Source organism: Chlamydotis macqueenii, chromosome 11, assembly GCF_036417535.1.
Source record: "Chlamydotis macqueenii isolate bChlMac1 chromosome 11, bChlMac1.mat, whole genome shotgun sequence".
Lineage (NCBI taxonomy): Eukaryota > Metazoa > Chordata > Aves > Otidiformes > Otididae > Chlamydotis > Chlamydotis macqueenii.
Window position 1 is genome coordinate 11,492,288 of NC_141566.1, and position 24,612 is coordinate 11,516,899.

Genomic DNA, 24,612 nt, shown 5'->3' on the forward strand with positions numbered 1-24,612 from the left:
GTTGCAAACCACATAAAAATAACATAAAGGCTGAGAACCTTCTGAAGAGGTTCTGTTTTGAGCTCAGTTGATGTTTTGACTAAGAAATGAAAACAACTGCAGCCAAAAAAAAAAATTATCTCGTAAGTCTCTGAAGAGAAGCAGGCAAAAAAAAAAAAAAAAAAGAATAAACTTGCTAGGAACAGAAGATGTCTCTTTTCCAAAGGAATCTGACCCTAAGTTGAAGCCTAGATCCTAACTTAGTGCCTCAGCATCTAAATCTGAGGAACAACCACATTGTCATTGAACACATTCCATTGCATCCCTTCAGCAGAGACTTACCGGTGGTGAAGACCACTTCCCTGCTGACCAGCCTCTGCTCAATAATGGTGAACTGGGGCAGTTCTAGCACCTCCATCCCCGTGACAGCAGAATCATTCCCTTGCCAGAAGAAGACAATGTCATCAACTGTGTAGCCATCTGCAGAGATGAAGAAGCACAGAGAGAACTAAGCTGGCAAGCTGGAGCAGATGACACCCCCATTTTCACTAAGATGATCTGGAGGAGGATCCAAAGGAAAGCCCACACTATCAGACACCAAGCATAGCCCCTCCCCGCTGGTGTACTTTTCTTTTTCAGCTGAGCTTGGGAGTACAGTCCCCAGGAGAAAAGAACAAAAATTGGTCAGAACTCCCACTTCTGGCTAGAATTCAGGAGAAAAAGGTGAGAAGTGGCCCATCAAGCCTTGACTTGCACTACATAATCTCTGTGGCTGACATGACAGGGACTTGTGCATCAGAAGCCTCTGTCAAATGCACCAAACATGCCATTTTGCTTTTTAAAAACTGCCTCCTTTTACCAGAAGGGGGAGACCACACAATACCTTCTGGTGGAGACCAGGGAAACAGAGCATTTAAGTATTAAAAATTCCCAGAGAGAAAAAAGATTTACAACAGCAGTTGAAAAGAAATTTGAGCATCAGAGCATCTCCCTCTTTTGAATACTCAGTCAAAATTTGGAGCCGGGAAGTGGACAGTCTCTGAGATTGGAAGCTGCTTTTACAGAGTGCTGACTGAAAAGATCAGTAACAGGAGAAGAGAGGAAAGGGGAGTCAGGCTGGGAAAAAATACTGATTCCTTACGTTTCAGGATGATGGATCTGTTAACTCAGCCTCTCACTTTAACCCCAAACTATACATGCCAGACAGGGCTGCACAGGCGGGAAGTGCTGAGGAGCCCAAAGCCACAGTCCCAAGAGAAAGACACCCCAGATGCTCTGGACTTATGGGGAATGAGGCCCAGGGGACAAAATCATCAGTCCATTATTCTATGTTCACAGCCCTGTCGGTTTCCCTTGTGGGCAAGGATTGATCTCCACTTGAAAATTAACACCGTTTGTGGCAAGCTGCACTTTCAAGCACTGTGGCTGTTGCTGTGCAAGGCTTGGCCTCTTATTCTAAGCAAAGTGCAGAGCTGCATGAGAGCACCTCTGTGCAGAGAAGCAGTAAGATATGTACAGGCTTTGGTACGGCATGGTGCAAGGTTTCCTTTAGAGCATGAACCTCATCCATACCCACACAGGGCTTTTCTTCACAACCTGCACTGCAGCACAACAGTCTGCCTTATCCACAAGCCCTCGCAGCAGAGAGGTAGTTGGCTAGCAATACCCAGCAAGGCCAGCACACACAAGATGGGATCAGGGGAACAAAGACCTGTTGAATGTAGCATGGAGGAGAAATTCCTCTGCCTAGCCTTAGGGTCTAAGGGATACCCCAGATCTGAGCTGAAACTTTGAGAATCGTGCCATCCTGCAGCTCCTGAGTGGACAAAGAGCTGAGCAACTTGGTCTGGTCTAATAGCTGACCCTGCTTTCAGCTGGGGGCTGAACTAGGGACACCCTGAGATCCTCCCAAACTGAATTATTTGATGATTATATAGTCTCCAAGCCCACATTCTGCGCTCTCAGTCATTACCACGCTTATTCATGGGTGCTAAAAAATAATAACGATCTTCCAAATGCTATGCCAGATCTGCTTCTGATGTAAATCAGCTGAACCAGGGCTCCACCTCCCCATTCCATGGCATGCTTCTGCACCCATGGCAGTAAGCAGTACAGCACCCACACCCACAGAGCTTCAAGACCCTTAGATTGTCTTCTTATCTGCTGCAGAAACTGGAGTGTCACAGGCTGTTGCACTGCCTCGAGTACCCCAGCTTTGTGCACAGGAACTGGTATTCCCATCTGGCTGCAGCGTCTCTCCCAGAACACCGAGACCAAGTGTGGCAAGCAGCGAGAAACAGCTGAGTCCCCCCACTCCTCGTGGTGGCTGGTTCCAGCGGCACAAACACTCTCGCAGCTAAAGACATGGTGTGTGATTTTACATTTGAATGCATCTGGCTCAGACTTTGAGACTCTGGTGGTTATTCTGACTTTCTCTAGGAAGTTACCAAGTCCTTTCCATCCAGTGCTCCCCCCGCCCCGCAGAGGTGCACACAGCCTGTAAACAAGTCCCCTCTCCACCGCCTTTGCAGTAAACAAACCAGATTGAGCTATTGAGGTTCCTCACTGCAAAACACCTGCTCTAGCCCTTGAACCACTTTTTAGCATCTTTTCTCAACCTCTTCTGATTTCTCAACTTTCTAAATTTTGGAAAACCAAATATAGACAGAGTCCCTTTCCCCTTCTCACCAGCAGCACTTTCAGAGGCCAATTGATTCCCTGCTCTGACTCACAGCTCCCCTGGTTTATATAACCCAGGCTCACTCCAGCCCTTTTTGTCAGAGCCCTGCTATGAAACCTCCAGCAGCGGTGCTAGGGTCTGCCATCCCTCCATCATTTCCCTTGGTCGATACCCGTGCGGGTCTGGCAGCCAGGCCCACGCTCCAGTGCCCGGGCACAGACCTCCACATTTAGCTGTATTCAAATGCATTCTGGATGTATTCAGATTGGGAGGTATTCACATGTGCATCAAGCAAGCCATGCAGACTGCTGTCTTCATCATCCACAAATTTAACAGCAGTAACTTCAAATTTACTTCCTGATCAGCAATGAAAATGTCAAATTACAGAAACTAATTTTAGGAGATCTCACAGTTAACTATCTCTATTCCATTTATTCTATGACCTACTGGTATTGGATACAAATTTTTGTATTTTTTTTATTATGGCATTATGCAATATGAAATCAAACGTTTTTTGGGAAGCCATTTTTTAAAGTGATTCTAACAGGAAAGGTTTTTCACTCTAAAAATAAATGCTTCACTTTGATTTCTAGCTTTAAAAAGAAAACCAAATTTACATTTTATTTTTAAAAAGTAAAAGAACTTTCACAAAGACAAGTCATTTCAGCCTGAAATATCATAAAGTATTGATATGACATCTTAAAATGTCAGATTAACAGCCTGTTTGCTGCCTGCCTCATCAGGATTTTGTTGAATCCTAGCACACAGCTAGGCAGGTGTGTGCAGAGTGAGGGTTATTTTCGGGATGGAGGGATGGGATCAAGAGGCAGTGCCAGCAATGGCTTTTCTCCTGCAGGTGAGTGCCCCAAGCTGCTGTGGGGAAGGTCACTCCAGCTGCCTACACCCAGCACCCCTGCACCACAAAAGGGCTACTTTGGTGGTTTGCTTTAGGGTTCTTTAATATACTGTGGTTTTTAAGCCAGTCATGAAAGGACAGTTATTCCAGAGTTGTGTGGACTTGGAAGCAAACAAAATGGAGCCCTGCAGATTTCAAATGCACAAGTGTTTGAAAGACAAAAGCTCTGAGGAAGGAAACAATTGAATCTTTTCATCTCTGCGTGGATCTTAGAAATATTGTAAGGAAACATAGCTTCAACTAACAAATTGGCTTGACGTGTCCCATTAAGAACAAAATTGCAACATGGGGAACTGTGCATAATTCTCTGCCTTCTGTTTTCTTGGTTGTACTGTAAACTATTCTCAAAATGCTAAGGAGTGCCAGAAATGACATGTCATTAGTATTTCCAGCAGGACCTAATTTACATCCCATTACCCACCACGCCAATCGCTGTGATGGCTGTGCATCCTGAGCAACCCGAGTGGCAAGCAGAAAGGGGGCTCCTAGGCGCAGGCAGGGCTGGGAAGGCAGCACGGCGCCTTCCGACTATGGATGCTGTGGGACTTCTTTTATGAAAAAGCAGTTCTCTGATAATCACCACTGAAGCTGCATCATCATTACTGTGAGATCTGCTGCTCTGGACCGCTCCTGTGGGGATACTGTGATGCATTTTTATGAGGGAGAGCCGGACCTCCTCCACCAGTGTGGTTGGGAGAGGCTTTCCATAGGAGTCAAGGGAAGATCCAGGTGGGGAGGGGCTGCGGGAGGGCTCGGGTCCCACCTCCCACACAGAGTGAAGCCAGCCAGAGCAAGGGCAAGCTCCAGGGCTTTCTTAGGGCTAAGGGAGGCTTCCACCACCATTCTGTGGATAAGAATGATTTTAATGCCTAGCCTGCTGGTAGAGCTCCATTTTCCTCATCATTTCACCCACGAGGTCCCCTCAGGATGGAGTTTGGATGAGGGAGATTGGTACTGCCCCAGGAGGGTTGGCCCGTAACACCCCTGGGAGGCATCCCACGAGCAGAAGATGCGGCTGGGGCCGGTGGCATCGGGTGGCACCATGTGGCAGAGGGCAGGCACAAGGCATACGCACAGCTCTCGATCTCCAGCGTGCAGTTCTGCTGGTCCAGGGGATACCTCCGCAGGTCCATCATGCAAGCAGCCGTGGTGGTGATCCTGAAAGGGGAAGGGAGAAAAAAAAAATCAGTTGTGTGGTTTTTCTTCCAAAAAAAAAAAGGAGAAATGAAAGGCAGACATGAAAGTCAGGCAGCATTTGGGGCCGCTGTTTCCCTGGAAACCAGGGAGATCCGTGGTGGGAGGTTTGCAAGTGGGGGGCTGGATGTGGCTCACCCTCAACTGCATGGCTTAAACCTTTCATGACTCACGTCAGCAAAGCAGTATCTCTATTAATGGGGTGGGGAGGAATTTGTGTTCCTCCTGTGTCTCTCCTTTGAGAAAGACAAAGAAACCAGGAGTAGGCAGGGGGGAAGAAGAAAGGTATGTCCGATTGTAGGAGGAAGACAGCCTACATGTGTCCATAAACCAGAAGATACATTAATTAAATTGCCCAGCAATGACCTGTGGAGAGGAACAGCTGACGACATTATCACCCCCCTTTCCTCCTGAGTTGCCCCAATAACCCTTCTTGCAGCCCCCAACCCCCCACGCTGCCTCTATCACCCTCACTTTGGCATTGCCAAATCCAAAAGCCCAGATCCCACCAAGGGGGCCTTTCCGCTCCTGTGGGCTCGCAGCTCTGGTAACAGAGTCACTCTTGCGCAACTGATTGCATGATCAAGATCCATGAAAGACACATGGGGGGGTGTGTGTGTGTGCATCCCCCTGAAAAATAAATACAGGGAGAGAATAATGGTCAGTGTTGCTTTGGGGGTGTCAGAGCATGGGGTGGGGGCAGAGCAGCACAGTGCCTGCAGTGGGGTTCACATGAGGATGCGAGGAGAGGTTATGTGTGTTATATGTGGTACATGGAGAAGCATTGCTCTCTGGGATGGGGAATTTTGGGGAGTGGGATAGAGGGAAGAGGGCATGAAGCAAAGACACAGCAAATCAACAGCTATCTCACCAGTCTGGCAACACCACCCTGGAGTTAAGAGGCTGCCTCTATTTCTCAAATATATTGCTCTCCTCACCCTTTAATGCAGTTTTCTTCCTGTGCCATGGATGTGTGCAGAGTGCTGAAGAGGGGGGAGAGATTGGTGCATTCCCTCCCCTTTTTTTTTTTCAATTAACCATCTGGAAGGCATTAATCAAGCTACACATTTTTTACTATGTAGGCATAACCAGTGAACTGTTAACGAGAAAGCTTTATCTTCTGAGCCCTGTGGCCTGGGAGAGAGAGAAAAGAGAGGAACAAAAAAGAAAAACAAGAAAACAGAGAGGATGAGATGGTGAACCAGCAAAAAAAAAAGGAGGAAAAAAAAAACCAAAAAAGAAAAAACATCAATGAAAGAAAAAGAGACCAGAAAAGGGGAGAGAATGGGTGAAGCTGAACAGAAAATTGGAAAGCGGGTGGGAGAAGGAGGGGGGTAAGAACCTGCAGGAGAGGGCTGCCCTGGTGCGGGTATCAGGGTGGGGGCTGAAGCAGGGCAGGCGAGCAGCCCCGCAGAGCTGCTGGCTCTTTAAGAAATCTCGTGTGCTAAATTTATCTCTCTGCTGTCTGTGAAGACTGTTTGTAGGAGATGAAGCCTCGAGGAGAGCCTTTGCCACTGCCTGCCGTGCTATAAATAGATCCGAAGAGACGGAGGGAATTTATATATATCCTCACTGGGTCTAGATACAGCACTGCAACTGCCCTCTCTCTGAGCAGGGGGCCCAAGCGAGCTCTTAACCCTTTTATCTGTAATGCAGTTGGGGTGGAGGAGAAAGCTCAGAGGGGGGGAGGATAACAGGACAGGAGCCACTTAAAAATTATCACTGTGGCTTTGGGATTGCGTGTATTGCTTTTATAGCCTCCTGGTTTAGCATCTCTAGGAGAGCTGCCAGAACTCAATGACTCTCCCACTCTAATCCTCCTGGACCAGGGCAGCTGGGCACAGGAGACCACGGTGGAGGAGCAAATCTGAAGCACACCTGGGGGGAGCTGCACCTTGCCAGGGGAGCCCAAAGCGGCAGATGCAGAGTTCATCCTGGCCAGGCGCTGAGACCAAAGAGTCACAAACGGGTATGACTCATCCCCTATGCCGCACATGGCATATACTGTATATATTATACCACACCCATGGGAAACAGCAGTTAAAAATGCTTTTGCCTTTTTTCCCTGAAGTGTGAGATGCAAAAATGTATTAAATGAAAATTTTCCACCCCATTTGTGGGACCCTGTGGGCTAAAACCTTTCCACAGTGTCCATCCCAAAATTGCAGCCTGGCTGGCTGACTCGGCCACACAAAGGACATCCAGGGGAAGCCTTTTGTGGTTCGAGAGGGACCCTTCTTGCCTCTCGACAGGATTTGCTTATCACCTGCAGTGCTGGTTGGAAATGCAGAGCACGACACAGTGAGCTATGGCTACCACACTCCACGCGCCAAATCCTGCTCACACTAACAGCCAGCATAAATCCAGAGCCACTTCAATGATTTTTGCAAGATCACACCAATTTATATCAGTAGAGATTTACATCAGGGCAGAATTTAGCCCTGTTGATTCAAAGAGGAGCACCTCAGGACAGGTAGGACGGAAAGGAGAAAAACAAGATTAAGAGGGCATCTGTCCTCATAAGTCAGATAATTTCTCTTTGCTTCTGATTAAAGAGTGGATGTGTCCACACCGTATAGTTCAGCATTCTCCAGAGATAGCCCAGTTGGCTGCAAGTCCCACATTCCTGCTGATGTGCCCATGTATCGCTGCTTGGGCAAGTGAGAACTGGGACCATGTAAGGTGAAGGTTTTGTTCTGTTTTCAGAGCAGACATAGCACAGCCGCACATGGCTGTCCTGGGCTGTAGACACTGCATGTCTGGAGCATCTCAGCTGCAATGTCATACCCACAGCAACACGCACCCGGCAATCCCAGGAACACCAGCACCACAGGACCACGTGGATGTGGGGCTCTTGCAGCATGAAAAGATGTGAGGGGCACCTGGCCTAGGGCACCAGGTTCAGCTCAGGTCCAGCCTCTGGGCTTCCTAAACCCTGATAAACCAGCCCTACTGGGGATAAAGCAAGTAATGTCCCAGAGAGGAAGGGGGTGTTCTTCAGACTTCAGATCTCAAAAAGCATCATGGACACAATCTTCCCTTTGCCATACCCTGCTTGAAGGTCATGGGTGACCCACAGCATCACAACCCTGTCATTGCTTTACACAGCACCTGCCACTGTTGGTGAAATGTCCACTTATGACCTCTGTGACTAACTCAACATTCACTTGCTCCTAGAGAGGCCAATAAAAGATTTCTCTAGCTCCTTTGGTGGGTGTGTACTATGGTCAGGTGAGGCTCATAAAGGGATGAGAGGCTCCACTCATGGCCAAAGGTGAGTGGGAGCAAAACTAAGGCACCCCAGTGATCAGGGGGTCACAGAACATGCCATCTCTGGTCCAGAAGGCCACAGGACAAACCTCTGCCTAATGCTTTGATGAGTTTTACCTTAATATGCTCTGAGCTGTTGTGTGAAGAGATGTGTTTGTGCGGCACATAGAAGTCAGCATGGGGAGGACTGAATGGAGAGGTAGATGGGGAGGACTGACACTAAGGAGCTCCTGGGTGTCTCAGCAGGGTTAACAGGCAGTAAAGGTGGTAGGAAAGTAAGACATGGAAAAATGAGGAGAGGATCAGAGAGTGATGACGGTATGAGCACTGATGAGGGAGGCAGGAGTGGAGATGAGAGACAGGAGAGCAGATAGTGCAGGACAGGAGGCCACCAGCGTAAGAGAACAGAGGAGAGGGATTGGGGTAAAGGGGGTAAAGCAGCCTGGGGATGGAGAGCTGGAGAAGAATGAGAGGTTAAAAGACAGAAAGCAGAGGAGGAGTGGATACTTACTCTGTGAGAAAGGAGATGAGGAGACAGAGAACAAACCATCGCCCTGTAAACAGCTCTAGACAGAGCACGCTGCCTCCAGGAGACGTGACCAAAGTGAAAGGGAGCAGGGAGCGTGGGGGCCAGAGGGAACACCAGGGAAGGATGCCACCTTCCCCGTGGTGTTAGCAAGAGGCGCTGGCGCCTGGCCAGGCTGCGTCTTCTCCCTACCTCTCCTGCTCTCCCGTTTCTCTATCCACCTCCCTCTCCTTTTAAATCCAAAAATTTGTGTGGTGTGAAATTTCATCTGCTTTGATGGAGATGCACAGAGACACTGCCCATCGGAGGGGAGAGGCTCGCCTGAGCTTTGCAGGATGCACTCAATGAAGTGGTCCAGCTCCCTCCAGCCACCAAGCCCAGCCATCACCACTACCCTCCATCTCCAGCTCCCCTTTCCTCCCTCAATCTCTGCCCACCCCATGGGCTTCCAGGTCAGCCTCCTGTCACAACCCTTACACCTCCTTCCCCACAAAAAAAAAAAGACATTCATGCCCTTGCCCTAATCATCTCTCCTGGGTCTGTAGCCAGTCGTGCTATAAAGCAGCCAAGTCCTCACTGCCCTGCTACTCCCCTGCGTAGCTGGCAGACAGACACAGTTCATCTGGGGGGAGACAGGGTTGTGGAGAAACCACTGTACATCTCAAAAAAAAAAAAAAGGAAAAGAGACGTGCATTCATGAGCTGTCAAGCAGCTCTGGTAGGCTGTAGGCTGATGGAGATCCCTCTTCTCAGCCAGCACACAGTGGACCCAAGCAGAATCCAAAGTAGCTCTGGAGAGTGTCCTTCAACCCCAGGAGAGGCAGAGAACATCTCTAGAAAAGCAGCCACGAAGTTTCAAGTCACATAGTGTGTGTGCTAGGTCTCTGTTTGTTACAATGAGGAAAGCTCTGCCCACCTGAAGCTTGTATTGACAAAGCAGATGCTGGCACAGAAAAGGCAATGCAACCAAACCCTGTTGTCACTCCGCTGTTGCCTGCTCCACCAGCTGAACCCAGCAGCGGCAGACGACTGTCGCACCACAGCTGCAGCTCAAAACGGAATGCTTAAGTTTCTGCAAACCATCAGTCCTCCACAAATATTTCAGTTCTCTAACATGAACACCACCAGCCATTTCATTCCCTCTCTGATCCTCCTCATCGCTGTTTAATTATTAATTACTTCTTCTGTCTTATTTAGAATGATTATATAAGTTCACAGACACAGAGCAGCATAGAGCTCCGACCTGCTATTAAAACCTGCTGCAGTTGAATGTCTTCTTTCCATCTCCTCCTTATCCCGTTGCTGGCCGCCTCCAAGGTAGCTGCCCTTTCAGTTCCTGCTCCAGTCAGATGTCCTCTACCAAACTTCAGCTCTGAAGGCATCAGCCACCCATTTGTGCTCTAGATCATCTCCTGTGTGTTGGGAGAACCAAATTCACTAGCTGCAAAAAAATTACTTCCCCCAAATACCGTCTAATTTCAAAAGGAGCAGGTCCGGACTCTCTAAGGAGGACTGGGTGTGAGACAGGGGAAGACTATTACCTTTGAGGGGTTCCTAAAGCAAGTGGGGTCTTCTCCCATTAAATTCATCCTTACAAAATAAACTGCTGCACTGTCCACATCATAACTGTGTTTATACCAGCAAAATAAACATGCCTGGCACTGGTTCCTGGGGCCAGTGTCAACTGGTATAGAACAGCCTTTGTTTACACTTAAGTTCTTGCCCTCCAGAAAAAGGGTCTGGCTGCATGCAAAATGCCTATTGAGAGCAGTCACCAGCCTCTACCGTGCTGTAACTGGGAAATGCCCAAGAGACTATTCATGAACATGGATCAAAACCAGGAAACAAATTGACTATGAGGGCCACTGATCTTCCAGTGCCCAGGAATGTTCCCTGATACCTTTGGCTTTGAAAAGATGCTGCCTAAAACTCTGTATGGATGAGACTAGGAGGAGTATACCACAAATACCCCCACCATTGCCGTCCTAATTCAAGGGGAGACACAGCCAGAGGTTCAGGCACTTACTCTATTTTGCAGGTATGGATTAACTGTCATTTTGTAGGGACTAACACAAACACTCTCAAAGCAAAAGCTAAACATTTTTTTTAAGTTGCTGGTTGCAACATTTTGGATTTCAGATCTCTCAAGAAGCTGAAGATGCTTCTGTCCCCCTGGGATACAGGCTCCCAAAGCTCACAGCAGTTTGCAGCAATAAGGAGATCGGATAGAAGCAGCTCGGGTTTTGCAGGACTTGTGCAGGCTCGCCCCATGGGGAAAGTTAGATTTGTAAGGGAGTTCTGGTGACTAAGAGTGGAGAGAAAGGCAAAATTGCTGTTTTGCTGAACATAGGGAAAAAACCAAAATTGAGTTTTTACTCTGTACATTCTCAAAGTCAGTCATAAAAACATGCTGGCAAATGTCACCTTCTGCCTGGCAGTAAGCACAAACTTCGAAGGGCCTGGAGGGATTTATAAACCCGTGGTGAATTTTGCCATTCTTTTAACACAGTCTGATCTTTGCAAACTCCTGGAGGTTATGTTAGAACCAAGAGCAAGGCAAGGATATGGAATATTTTCCCCTTGTGTCTCTTTGCCTAAAACTGACTCCATAAACCTTGGCACAATCCTGCTAAGGTCACTCTGTTTTCAAAAGCATCTATGCTTGCATAGGCATCCTTTGATAAATAACAGTGTGCATTGCACTCAGATGGGGGAGAAAAAAAAAAAAAAAAAAGCTCTTCTGAACTCAGAGTACCAGTCATCTAAATCAACCATTTTTCCACCCTGGGAGACTATAAAGCAGAGTTGCCTTGGCTGCAAGGTTTTGCTTTTCTGCTTCTTTATTCTATTGCAAATGCACTGTGTGTCTGGCAAGTTGTCAACTGGATTGGGGGGCAACAAAGACCCAAGTGGAACATGTTTAAAGAGAGATTCATTTGTTCTGGTAGCTTCAGACAACAGTGACTTTAATGGAGCAGGAGGTGTCTTCCTTCAACAGCATGAGGCTAGGATGAAGTTGAGTTAATAAAATAGTAACCCATGACTTAAACCTGTGGGATTTGGCAAAGAATAGACAGCATCGAGGGATGGGCTCAGACTGGTGACAGGGATAGGATGAGGAGGAAGGCTAAGAGGTGCTGCCAGGGTGAGCCAGGGGTTCAGGGCACGCAACCTGTTTCAGTGATCTGTGAGGAGACAGTGGGAATCATTTTTTTGTGGATACGCCTTGATCTCTATTTTTGCTAATAAACAAGTCAGATTTATAGGACATATAGCATAGGCAGCAATTCCAGCCAGGCCCCGATGATGATGCTTGCCTCTGTTCTTGCAACATTAAGGATGGAGAAGCAGCTCTGGCTTGCTGCTTTACACCATTTTAGTGAGCTCAAATTTTTTCCACAGCTTCTAAGATTATTCTGAAATTCCATTTTTTTAAACTTGCTTCCAGTGTTTCCAGCTAAGTCCCTCACCGCAAACCTAGGACGCAAAAATGCAGAAGAGGATCTGTCCTTAACCTCAACTGCGAAGCTGAGCTCCTAATTAAATTCTCATTTTCCCTCATCCACCTAACAAACTCTCTCTTCTCCCACCCCCACATCTTTGTGCTAAGGAGCTGGCCCAAAGCAGAGCTCCATGGTGAGAGCAGTACAAGGCTGCAGGACTAGCTCCAAGGGGCTAGCTAGATGGACAAAAGCCTAACTCTTTAACCCAAGCTGCCAAAGGACCGATTTCTATTGCTTTTGCCTAACCTGTGAAGGGAGCAGACAGAGCTACTACAGACAGGGTACAGCATGGATAATTTCTCACATTTCCAGATAAACCTCTCTCAGGGAGGGAGGGAGAAGCAAAAATTGCAGATTTCTTCCCTTCTGGCCTGTGAGATGGGAGAAGAAAATTGCTTAGTGGTCTCAGTACTGAAAAAACTCCTCAGTCTTAACCCATTGGGCCATCTTCTCTGCAGGAAATCAAACACCACCCATGGAGAGAACAAGGACATGGCTGGAAACAGCAGGCTTCAAGCAAGATGGGAGCAGGAGAAATCTTTCTACTCTACTCTACTTGGAGAACAAGACAGGAGCAGGAGATACATTTCTGCCAGCTGGAGAACCCAATAACCCCAGGCTGGGACCTGAGGAACGTAATATAGAAAGGGCTGGGTCCTGAGCAAGACACAGGTTAGAGATGGGAGCTGTGAAGAAGTCCTCAAGATGAGCTCCAGCAGAGACCCAGCTGTGGGGAGCAGGCAGGGCAGCCCTGGAGGCACCGCACAGCAGGGTGGCATGAGGCTCTGGCAGCATACCTGGTGTTGGATGAGCAAGTGGGTTGTATGCTTGGCATACGCCTGTTAACCTGCATTGCTTCCCTATGAAAGGTGAGCTAGAAGTGGTGCCCTAGCTGCTGCCTTGCCCAGGAACAAGGGCTGCTCCACAAGCGGGTCAGCAATAGCTTGCTGCAATGCAAGGGCTGACATCCTCCAGGAGCTGCTACCTTGCAGGGAGCAGCTGACTGATGGGAACTTACCCCCGTGAAAAGCAGAAATTAAGGGCTGCCAAACCAGATATGCCCAGCTTCTCTCAGTTTAAAACTGCAAATTTTGAGTTATTTTAAGTATGACAGTTCTTTCCCCTTTGCTTTAAGCACTGGGGTATTTATACTGATGAGGAGAGCAGGGGTCTGCTTCCCCAGGAGAGTATTCACTGAGCTCAGAGCCCAGCTATGCCTTGGTACCTTTGCATGCATCCAAACTGCCTCATCTCTAAAACGCACCTCATTGCAGTGACTGTCATGGGCAGGAATTAGAAAACCATGAAATATGTGCACATGCTCCCCACCACCACTATCACCTTCACAGGAGGAGATCCCTCATTCTCTCTGCACAGGATTTAGTCTCCGTCATAAAATTCCTCTGCAGTTTTTCAGTTGCTCAGTTTACATTGCCTGGGCTCCTCGCCAGTGAGGCATTGCATCTCACTTGCTGTCCACTCAGCTTTGCGCCTGCTTCCCAGCATCCCAGCCCACCCGCTCCTCCTGCGAGCTCAGGGATGCACTCTGGGCTCCTCAAAGCACCTGTCTTGCTGGAATCTGATTTTGTCCCTAATTAGAAAGAAATGAAATAGCTTCAGGATTTCTCTGAAGGATGTTTTTAAGCTGGTTTCAAATATGATTTCAAATTACCATATAAGGATTTCAGTATTGTTACTGTTGTTTCTATTTTTAGGTCTCTGAAAACAGACACAGCAAAATACTCATGATATCAGCATTTGACAAGTGTTGGCTTTTTCACTACCAAATGGATGCTACATGGTCTAGAAAAGGAAATAAAAATCTCAAACTGTAATATAGCTTGTATGTGTGATAATGTCAAGCTTATTGAATATTGTGGCAGGGGTGGACTAGACAGCCTCTGGAGGTCCAGAGAAAGCCTTTGATAATTCTCTATGTAACTCTCAAACGTCAGCAGTGGTAGTAAAGCAGCTTGAAATAGAGAGGGAAATATTGACATAAGTGAAAAATTCTCTACATAACATTAGGAGTGAAACATCAACATTCTCTGAAATACTTTTTCTTAAATGAAAAATTTCTCCCTAATTTTTTGTTTAAAATTTGATGAAATTTCTGATGAATAGCCATTAGGAGGAAAAATATATTGAATTCACACAGTGCTATCCAGCTCTTCCTTGCTATTTTATGCACCTCCCTCCACTACTCAATAGCTGATTGCTTTGTCTTTGTGGCTAGCTCCTTTAAGCCTCCCTTCATATTGCAGACTTTCCACACCATTTTAGCACTTTCCTGCTGCATGCCACAGGTGACCAGCCCTCCTATGGTTCACAAGCACTTTTAATTCCTTCAACATGTTTGGGGGCCAGGCAAGTTCAGGCACCATCATGCCAGGTTACACCTCCTAAAAACCCTGTCCGCTCTGCCGGTTTGCATCCTCCCACCGCAGACCACACATCCCACTGCATGTTTGCAGAGATAAGAGTGCCCTCTGGGCTGCATCTGGGCTCCAGGCCCCCATTTGGCCTTCTGGGATTTATGCCATCTGCTAAGTCGTTGGGGAAGGGAGTGGAAAACACCAGTCCCAACTCCAGCCCCGCAGCAGCCCAGCATCGCCGCCCCGGCACAGCCCGCTGCTGTTTATGCATTCCTTTTGTTGGAGACCGGGCAACCAGCTTTTAATCTGAGCCCAGTGTGAATTAATTTTGGAGTAAGCTTTTGTATCGAACGCTTTCCTAAGATGTAGCTATATTACATCTGCTGTACTCCCTTCATCCACTAATTTGCTAATTCTACCAAAAACAAGCATATGCTTTTCTGACACACAGCTTTGACAATGGAGTGGAGCGGAGGAATAAAGGGCTTCATTCACTCATGTAAACAAGTTATCCGAAGCCTGATCTTGTTCTCACTGAAGGCAGAAACAAAATACCGATTGACTTCCATGTGAGCTAACTTGGACCTTGGGGCCTGATCCAGCACTTGCGCCTTATCCTGCTGGTCACTTGAACACTTGCTGAAGACAGGGGCCTGCCAGGATGTCATCCACCCCGGTCTCTGACATCAGACACTGCTGGAAAGAAAAATGACTGTTGTGCCACAAATAGCATGATTGAGTCACTTTGTTACAGGATCAGCTCAAAGGAGGGGGAAGTGACTGGCGCGAAGGAGAAGGAGCAGAGCTGTGGTATCTCACTCGGGGAAAAACAAACAGGCAAACAAAGGAAAAGAAACATAAATTGTCTCCTTTGGCCCTCTTCCATCAGGGCAGCTCCATTTCATGAATCCTTCCAAAAATCCAGAAAAAGACAAGAATAGGCTTCAAAACACAGGGAGGACCTGCATTTTTCTTCCTGTTTGCAGGACAAGCATGGATGCATTTTTACAAAGAAAAAGGGAACACGGGTGAATATTCAATGTCTATTTTCGTACCTGCTTGCATCTGCTTTGCATATGGCTATGTATTTTTGAATAGGATCACAGTTATTTGCACCTGCAAAACTGGACCTAGCTCTTCTGTTGTCAGCAAAATTGCAGATGCTGGAGTCAGTACAGAGAGCAGCCCTAAAGAAAACCTTGCCTGTACCACTATGAATGAAGCTAGAGGGACTTCAGGCATTCATGGCACATTGCAGTCATTTGTGAATGTGGAGGCAGGTCTAAAAAGCCAGCTGTGAATTTTGATAGTTGAACAGAAAAAAAAAAACCAAACCTATGAGAAAAGCTCAAAGGAGACAAATACAGGATTGGGAAAATAATTTCCTAGATTTCAGCTACAGCATCCAAAACCTGCACTCTTACCTATAGCTACAAACTCCCCTTTTATCCCTCTGCCCCCTCCATTTAACTTTCTTACCTACCCTGGCATCTTTACATATCCAGATGATACAGTAAGGCCAACCTTTGCCACCTCCACCACGCACAAGCACAGCACTTTCAAAGGCTGTGGACTTGCCTATGTTAATTTATTCCAGACACCACAAAAAGCCTCCTCATGGAGGACCATTCTCCTACTAGATATCAACTTTCAAGCCTCAGTGTTCAGAATTGCTGTGGTAAAGAGAAATTTTTTTAACAGCACAAAACCATGTCTCCTATCTCATACTCAAAAATTACTACAGTGATTTGACTCAAATGCTACAAAAATCCAGCCTTAGATACGAGAGTAACAAAGTCTCATCTCCATAGGCCAAACTTGCAGAAAATCATAAGCAACAGAAAATGGGTGTTTCAAAGGGAAGTGTTATGCAACATGAATGACAGTGACATGAAACACTCAGAGCAGACTATTTGGTCTCCAACACTTGTCTATAGCAGCACAGGAAACTTGGGAGGCCTGAAGGAGACAACCATTTCCAGCTTGGAGAAAGAACAGATACTTAAAACTGTGCAACACTTGAGTATCTTTTGGGCTTTTGGATCATTGCCTTACCAGAATATCTTTGGAAATGTTTAGATAAGATGAAAAAGTTTAGATGAGATGTCATTCTCGACCACAACCAGCAAAGATTCCCCTTAGACTTACCTCAAACCATATAGGACAGTCCCGTCAGGATGGAGCCGAATCATCCGATTCTTCACCGTCACCCCATGCAGAAAGGACTTCTTGTCATTCAGGAAATAGGTGTCTGGCAGCCACAACTGGTCAGCCACCCGGTTGTCCAGAGTCAGGTTGAGAGGAAGGTCATTATACGCCAGGCGTTTGTCCCGCCAGCTCTGCTGGAAGTACATGGTGATGGTGTAGTCCTGGGAGAGAAACATGCCAACGTCAGTCTGGCTCCAGAGTATGAACCTTAACTCAGTCCACTCACTACTGCTGCTGCGGAAACCTTTGGTTGGTCTCCAAATTCCCTGGCACCCAAATGTTTGTGTCTGCACCTCCATCAGTCAGGGGGACTGTGCTTTGTTCTGGGAAAAGGGAAACAAGCCTGTGCTTTGTAGGGGACAAACTAACATTACATGACTCCAGTCAAACAAAACTGCATCCCACTCATGTTGTCCCAGCCTGCTTAGAGTTTGGCTGCAAAACTGGTGGTAGTTAGGACTGTGATAGCACTAAAGGATGTCAGCCAGCAGTGGGCTACACTGCACCAAAGATTTCAAGGATTGATCTCACAATTAAGTCACGTAAAAGTGTCTGGACACAATACAGTCATGCTCAGGCACTGCTTGTTACCACGCAGTTGGTAAAAGCCAATTTTATTTTGAGCAGAAACTCAGGAAACTCCCAAGGGCACATGGAGAATCTCACCTCGAGGCCAAGGTTTCAAAGTCAACCCAGGCCAGCCGTGACAAGTTATTAGCACTTGCCTTGTTATATGAGCTAAGTTGAGAGTTCATTGTGATTCTCAGGAAGGGACATATGTGGAGGGAATCTGTCACCAGTGGAGCATGATCCACTGGTAAAGGGGCAGTTCCCTAATCATCCCCAGCTAGCACAGTGCCATACATTCTCTCCTGCTCCTCTCCTATTTGATAGCAAAAGGCTGACACTTAAAACTGCTGCTAAGACAAGAATTTTACAGGGAGAACTGTTTGGTGGACCACAGCTGTAGCTCTGCAGAAACCATACTAGTTGCTGGACAGTAACAGCACATCCAGGGGAGATCCAGAGGCCCCACATCAGCTTGTTCAGAAACACAATATTGTGACACCATACTAGAAGAACACTTATTTCTTCTCAGGTAAATAAGTAGTGCAGGAAGTGGTCTTGTACACACACAAATGACAGAAAACATTCTTGTAATAGTTATTAAATATCCTAGGAGCCAAGATTTTTGGGGGTAAATAAGTTAGCATTAAAAGTACAGGATATTGATAGAAACGGGCACAAGTCTTACTGACAATGGCCTTACAGAAGCCAGTGGTTTTTCACAAGTTCTTAAATAAAATGCATTTTTACAAATGCATGCAAATGATCTAGAACAAGTAGGGTCAGAGATGCATTTTCTCTTCCAAAGCAGATACCTACAGTGCCACAGGAATCCTCCTGATCACAAAGATTTGCATGATGGGTGTTTCTGCTCTGCAAATTCTGCTCCTTCTCCTTCTGCTTCTGCTCCTTCTCTCTAAACTAGAGAGACATGGGTTTGATGGATGGACCACTCGGTGGATAAGGAGTTGGCTGGATGGCCGCACTCAGAGAGTGGTGGTCAACGGCTCAATGTAAAAGTGGAGACTGGTCATGAGTGGCGTCCCTCAGGGGTCCGTGTTGGGCCCAGCCCTGTTCAACATCTTTGTCGGCAACATGGACAGTGGGATAGAGTGCACCCTCAGCAAATTTGCTGACGACACCAAGCTGTGTGGTGTCATCGACACACTGGAGGGGAGTGATGCCATCCAGAGGGATCTTGACAGGCTGGAGAGGTGGGCCTGTGCCAACCTCATGAAGTTCAACCAGGCCAAGTGCAAGGTCCTGCATCTGGGTTGGGGCAATCCTAAGCACAAATATGGACTGGGCGCAGAATGGATCAAGAGCAGCCCTGAGGAGAAGGACTTGGGAGTGCTGGTGGACGAGAAGCTCAACATGAGCAGGCAATGCGCCCTTGCGGCCCAGAAGGTCAATCACATCCTTGGCTGCATCAAGAGAAGCATGGCCAGCAGGTCGAGGGAGGTGATTCTGCCCCTCTACTCTGCCCTGGTGAGACCCCACCTGGAGTACTGTGTCCAGTTCTGGAGCCCCCAACACAAGAAGGACGTGGACCAGTTGGAGAGGGTCCAGAGGAGGGCCACAAAGATGATGAGAGGGCTGGAGCACCTCTCCTATGAGGACAGGCTGAGGGAGTTGGAAAAGAGGAGGCTCCGGGGAGACCTTATAGTGGCCTTCCAGTACCTTAAGGGGGCCTACAGGAAACACGGGGAAAGGCTGTTCAGTAGGGCCTGTTGTGACAGGATGAGGGGTGATGGTTTTAAAATAGAGGGAGGTCGATTCAGATTAGATATTAGGAAAAAATTTTTACAATGAGGGTGGTAGAACACTGGCACAGGATGCCCAGAGAGGTGGTGGATGCCCCATCCCTGGAAACATTCAAGGCCAGGTTGGACGAGGCTCTGAGCAGCCTGATCTGGTTGGAGATGTCCCTGCTCCTTGCGTGGGGGTTGGACTAGATGGCCTTTGAAGGTCCCTTCCAACCCTAGCTACTCTATGATTCTAAATTCCAGCCCTGTGCAAGAGGATGGTGAGGACCTTGCCCATGCACTAACATCTGGGCTGAGCAGAGAGTCATCCTGCCTGCTTGTCTTCTCCCACTGACTTTACTTGAAGCCAGGTTTGATTAGCACCTCTGAAAACAAGCTCAAATAATCCCACATTATGGGTGTGCCAGCTTTTGGGTATCTAACCATGATTCAGAAATCTAGACCCACATGCATATCCGAAAGGTCACAGAGTAAATCTGTGCTGTAGACTGGATACAAAAGCTATATCTGTCACTTTCTGTGTTACACTGAAAAGAACAAAAACACAGTGACAGCTTTCTGGCCAAAAAACTGTTTTGCTTTGCCTTTTCAAGGACTGATAAACTCCTGTCTCAGAAGCCTCACCATCCATCTCTCAGGGGCACAAACATTTTCATTTTAGTCAAGACCTTCCAAAGGAAAATGTTCTCCCTGGTACCACTCCCAGGGTATTTGGACCTGCATTGCAGTGAGAGCACAAAGGAGCAGAGCACCTGAGTTCCTGGAGCTTCCTACCCTACTTGGTAACAGACTCTTTCCCTGCCTGTGGGAAACTCAGCTACAAAGGCATCATTTCCATTCTCCCTGCCTTGAGAGCTCCACCTGCACATTTTGGCAAGCTGCTTCACTGACCTGCATTTTCCTGATCCTTGACAAGAGTCCCGCAACACCTCACCCCTAACTGGGCCACCCTGCTGTCATCGCAGGCTCTTGCCAGCCTTCAGGCAGCAGCAGACATGAGGTGGCAGTGATCTACAGAAGTCAAAAAGGGCAAGCTGCTTATAAAGTGAACAGTCATTAGCACCTAAGAGATACACCTTCTAAACACATCTTCTGTAGTTCCAGGATTGATGTAAACAAACTCAGAAAGGTGCAGAAATAAAAGCCTGCACCCTACCCATCAGGCCAATGATGTTCTTCAGATGCAAAGACCTTTCTGTGGGAGAACAGCCAGCCCAGCCCTGGGCTGAGCTCTGTTCTCCAATCTTCCTGGGCTTCTTGGCACAATAGAGTTCTTTGGGTAGCGTCATGGAATTCTTGGAGCACTTTGTAATCATGGTTCATCTAGTGCCTGAGGTTTCCCTCGGCCCCTCTCTCTGCTTATTCCTGTGCTCCACTTCTCAACCTCCTGCTCCCTCTACCTCATCAGTGTTGAACAGTGGGCAGGGCTTCTGTGCAGAAGGAAAAGAGCAAGACAAGTGTCCACCCCACAGAGATCAGTCCTCCGTGGGAGCGCAGGTACCGCTGACACACTGATAGGCACAGCAGATGAGCTATGGGGCAGAGGGATGCTCTACCTGCAGGCCCCTGAGAGAGGGCAGCGCACAGACAAGGGGCTGGAGGAAGCACTGATACAGCCCACTACAGCAAGTGAGAGGGACCCTTACTCAGGAGAGAAAGCAGTGAGCTTGCCTTCCACTTTACACGCCATAGTCTGGTCAGGCAATTGTGAAGTACCCTCATGACACCCTAGCATCACCACCTGGCCAGGCTCCAGAGCTGATGAGATCTTAATCATAGCCTTCCTTTCAGAGGCAGATAAAATAATGTTCAAGGGTGACAGCGTTCTGCAGAAGCAGAATGGCCAAATGGAGCCAATGCATGCAGTGGTTCATAAGTTCAGGAATCAGAAGTAATGAGCCCAATTTTCCTCCAAGTCTTGAATGATAATCCTTTTGTTGTAGGGTTTTATATGTCATTGGGTTTCCCAAACCTTCCAGTAACCAATGACATTCACAAGCCCACCGATACCACAGATACACCACAAGCTGGGTTTCCCAGCATCACTAGCAAATAGAAAGTTGGCCCATTTGCCAGACTCAATGAAGAGCTTCAAAAACCAAACACACCTGGAGCCCATGCACCCCTCCAGCTCTTCCTTCTGTCTTACCACTGAAGCACTTCAGTGAGACAACACAGCTGAATTTCCCTACTGCCTGTGCTAGGGATAAGTGAAGAGGCTTTCTTTGTCCAAGCGTACCCAGCAAGCAGCTTTCTCCGCTGCTACTGCTGGAGGCGCAAGCAGGTGATGCAGACAAATAGGACATTCCACTTGCCTCTAAACTAGCAGCCTAAAGCCTCTCCACACTGCGCCAGTGCAGCTCCAGTAGCAACAAAAATGCTTCCAAATTTCCTGTTTTGGATTCCACTGGGTCTTTCTGGAGGACCATAAAATGCTCAGGCAGGGCCAGAGTCTGGCCAAGGCCAGTCACTGCTGTGACAAGGATGGGAGAGCTTTGCAGAGAGCTCCCAGCTCACTCTACCAGGTACACCTACCACACTGAGGGGAAAAGGCAAGACCCAGGCTGGAGGGACAATACGTGTGCCGGGCCACCCTCTGCAACCTCTTGCTTCGATTGGTAGCTGCTGGGGGAGGAGAGGCAAGCATAGAGGAAGGGAGATACAACTCCTTCTCAGAAGCTCGATGCAGGTTACACTCCAAAGGCCTTTGGAAATTTTTCAATGTGAACTTAGATTTCAGTTTTTAAAAAACACAGGCTGCAACAAGGGAAAGGGGGTTTCTGAAGGGTGGATATGACCAGAAGTTACGTGCCTCCACCTGGTCCTATTTTCCACCCCCAGGAAAAACATGCTTTCCAAAGATACCTGCAGACTTTCTCTAGCTGGGCTTTGTAGCTTAACTGACCATGGCAGCCTGTACCCACCCTGACCAGCATCCCACTGCGAGAAGCTGAAACACTGCAGTCAACAGCGCTGGCAAGGGGAAAGCCCGTTTCAGACCCAGACGAGCCCTGCCAGGCCTCACTGACCTACAAATCACACGCCCCTTATGCCATAAGAGCTTGTGTGTTTCAAAACAAGCTGTCCCCCCCCCTCCATCTCCACTAGCCCAGCAGTGGCCAGATTCCCTGGTTTGTCCCAGAAGTCCAGTACCCAGTAGCTCACAAGCTGCACAGCTCCAACACTGCTTCCAGCCCTTTTATTGACAGCAGCACTCCTGCGCTGCCCTCCCTGCCTTGCAAGGCAGGCCTCGTGGCCCAGCTGCACGCGGGACCGCACTCAGCCCTGCAGCTCCCCCCTTCAGCCCCTCACAAAGCTGAGATGGCACCTGAGCCTGCTGGAAAGCTGCTGGAAAGCTGCTCAGCATGACTGATCCCGTGGGACCCCCTCTTCCACATGCCTCTGTTTGGTCTCCTCTGCCGAGCAGCTCCTTGAGAGTTGTCAGTCCCAGCCCTCCTTGCCTCCCCCGCTCCCAGGTTTGGCAAAGGTGTTGCTCTCTTTCTCTCTCCTCCTTCTTGATGTGTGTGACGCACACTAGACAGAGGTGAGAGCAACACGTGGAGCTGGCAGCCACTCGTGTTGCAGAGGTGTCTCCCTGCGAGGAGGGAGGACAGCTCACTGAGAGGCCCACAAAAGCCCTGGAGAAGGAAAGCGGAGTTTACTTGGGGGCCTCATGCTGAAATGGCAGTGCATCCTGCCAGCTACTGAGGACAAGGATGCTAGCATCTGTCTCCAGACAAAAGAAGGAGACTGGTAATTACAGCCTTCCCTGAAACTCAGCAGAGACCACTCTGAGAGGACTCAACAGTGAAAGGCTGAAAAGTTGACATGAGAGGGACATGGGTGGAGGATGCTATTTCCTGCAGAACCTCAGAGGCAACAAATTCAGTCAAGAGTGCACAGGGATTCTCCAGTTTCTCAGAGGACAGGGTAGATAAGTCTAAGGGAACAGCAGCTGAGGCACAGCAAGAAAGGAAATAAGCTAGCGCCGTTAGTATGAATTCAAGAATTAATTTCCATTGGCTCATATTCCAAACACCTTTATTAGTATCTACCATACGAGCCCCTCCACTTCCATCTCACAGAGCCCCTTTAGGAGTGCAATGCTCACCTATCCTTAGAAAGCAAATCTGGAGTCAGCCTGGACCCTTCCCCACTTGTGCAGGCTCTGTGCAGTCTGGGGTCAGAAAGGAGCCCACTGTCACAGGAGACCAAAGCTGCCTCTTGGAGAAGAAGTGTCCCAGGAGGAGGATGTCAGAACTAAGCCTAATAGGAACAAACTCACGTGTGCAGAGGAACGTAAAGTTTAAGGACGCCAAGCCAGTGAGATGACATGTGGGTCCAGGAAAGGGGATTAAAATAGGAGAGTGGGTCAGTGTGGCCAGCTGCTTGCAGGTCAGGCACACACATTAAGCAATGTGCAGGGATGTGCCCAGACCAAGAGACACAACACTTCAGGGTGGGAACCTGAACTTCCTTTACTACAGATCAGAGAATAGCAAGGGGTAGAGCAGGTAGAGAAGATGTGCAGAGAGCAGCTTCAGTCTTTAACTGGAAAACCACCTAAGGTACTCCTTTGCAGACAGCAACACACTGTTAGAGTCCCTAGGCTCAAGAACACCCCTTTGGAGGATAGCACCGTGTGTCCCTGCCCGCTCACTGCAGTGAGAGAAGAGGTCCAAAATTAAGGAAAGAGTTGCCCTTCTCGTGCACAGTCTCATGTCAGCATGGAATCATAGAATCATAGAATAGTTAGAGTTGGAAGGGACCTTCAACGGTCATCTAGTCCAACCCCCCTGCAAGAAGCAGGGACATCCCTGACTAGATCAGGTTGCTCAGAGCCTCATCCAGCCTGGCCTTGAACGATTCCAGGGATGGGGCCTCCACCACCTCTCTGGGCAACCTGTTCCAGTGCTCTACAACCCTCATTGTAAAAAATTTGTTTCTAATATCTAATCTAAACCTACCTCCTTCTAATTTAAACCCATTACCCCTTGTTCTATCACAACAGGCCCTACTGAACAGCTTCTCCCCATCTTTCCTGTAGGCCCCCTTGAGGTATTGGAAGACTGCTATCAGGTCTCCCCGGAGCCTCCTCTTCTCCAGGCTGAACAGCCCCAACTCTCTCAGCCTGTCCTCATAGGAGAGGTGCTCCAGCCCTCTGATCATCTTTGTGGCCCTCCTCTGGACCCTCTCCAACTGGTCCATGTCCTTCTTGTGTTGGGGACTCCAGAACTGGACGCAGTACTCCAGGTGGGGTCTCACCAGGGCAGAGTAGAGGGGCAGAATCACCTCCCTCGACCTGCTGGCCACGCTCCTCTTGATGCAGCCCAGGATGCGGTTGGCCTTCTGGGCCGCAAGGGCGCATTGCCCACTCATGTTGAACCTCTCGTCTACCAACACTCCCAGGTCTTTCTCTTCAGGGCTGCTCTCGATCCAATCCCCGCCCAGCCTGTATTTGTGCTTAGGATTGCCACAACCCAGGTGCAGGACCTTGCACTTGGCCTGGTTGAACTTCATGAGGTTGGCACGGGCCCACCTCTCCAGCCTGTCCAGGTCCCTCTGGATGGCATCCCTCCCTTCCAGCGAGTTGACGGCACCACACAGCTTGGTGTCATCGGCGAACTTG

The 24,612-nt window shown here is 48.3% G+C and overlaps 1 protein-coding gene across 3 annotated transcripts in view; it reads right to left on the bottom strand.

The window, feature by feature from the left end:
* The window catches only part of LOC104476614 (gamma-aminobutyric acid receptor subunit beta-4), an 80,288-nt gene that overhangs the window by 6,028 nt on the left and 49,648 nt on the right, over window positions 1-24,612 (bottom strand). For all 3 annotated transcript variants that reach the window (XM_086756367.1, XM_086756368.1, XM_086756366.1), the window contains exons 4-6: window positions 16,591-16,811; window positions 4,651-4,733; window positions 322-459 (exon numbers count right to left, since the gene is read on the bottom strand). In XM_086756367.1, the coding sequence (XP_086612493.1) occupies window positions 322-459; window positions 4,651-4,733; window positions 16,591-16,811 (442 nt within the window). The remainder of the gene's footprint in view (window positions 1-321; window positions 460-4,650; window positions 4,734-16,590; window positions 16,812-24,612) is intronic.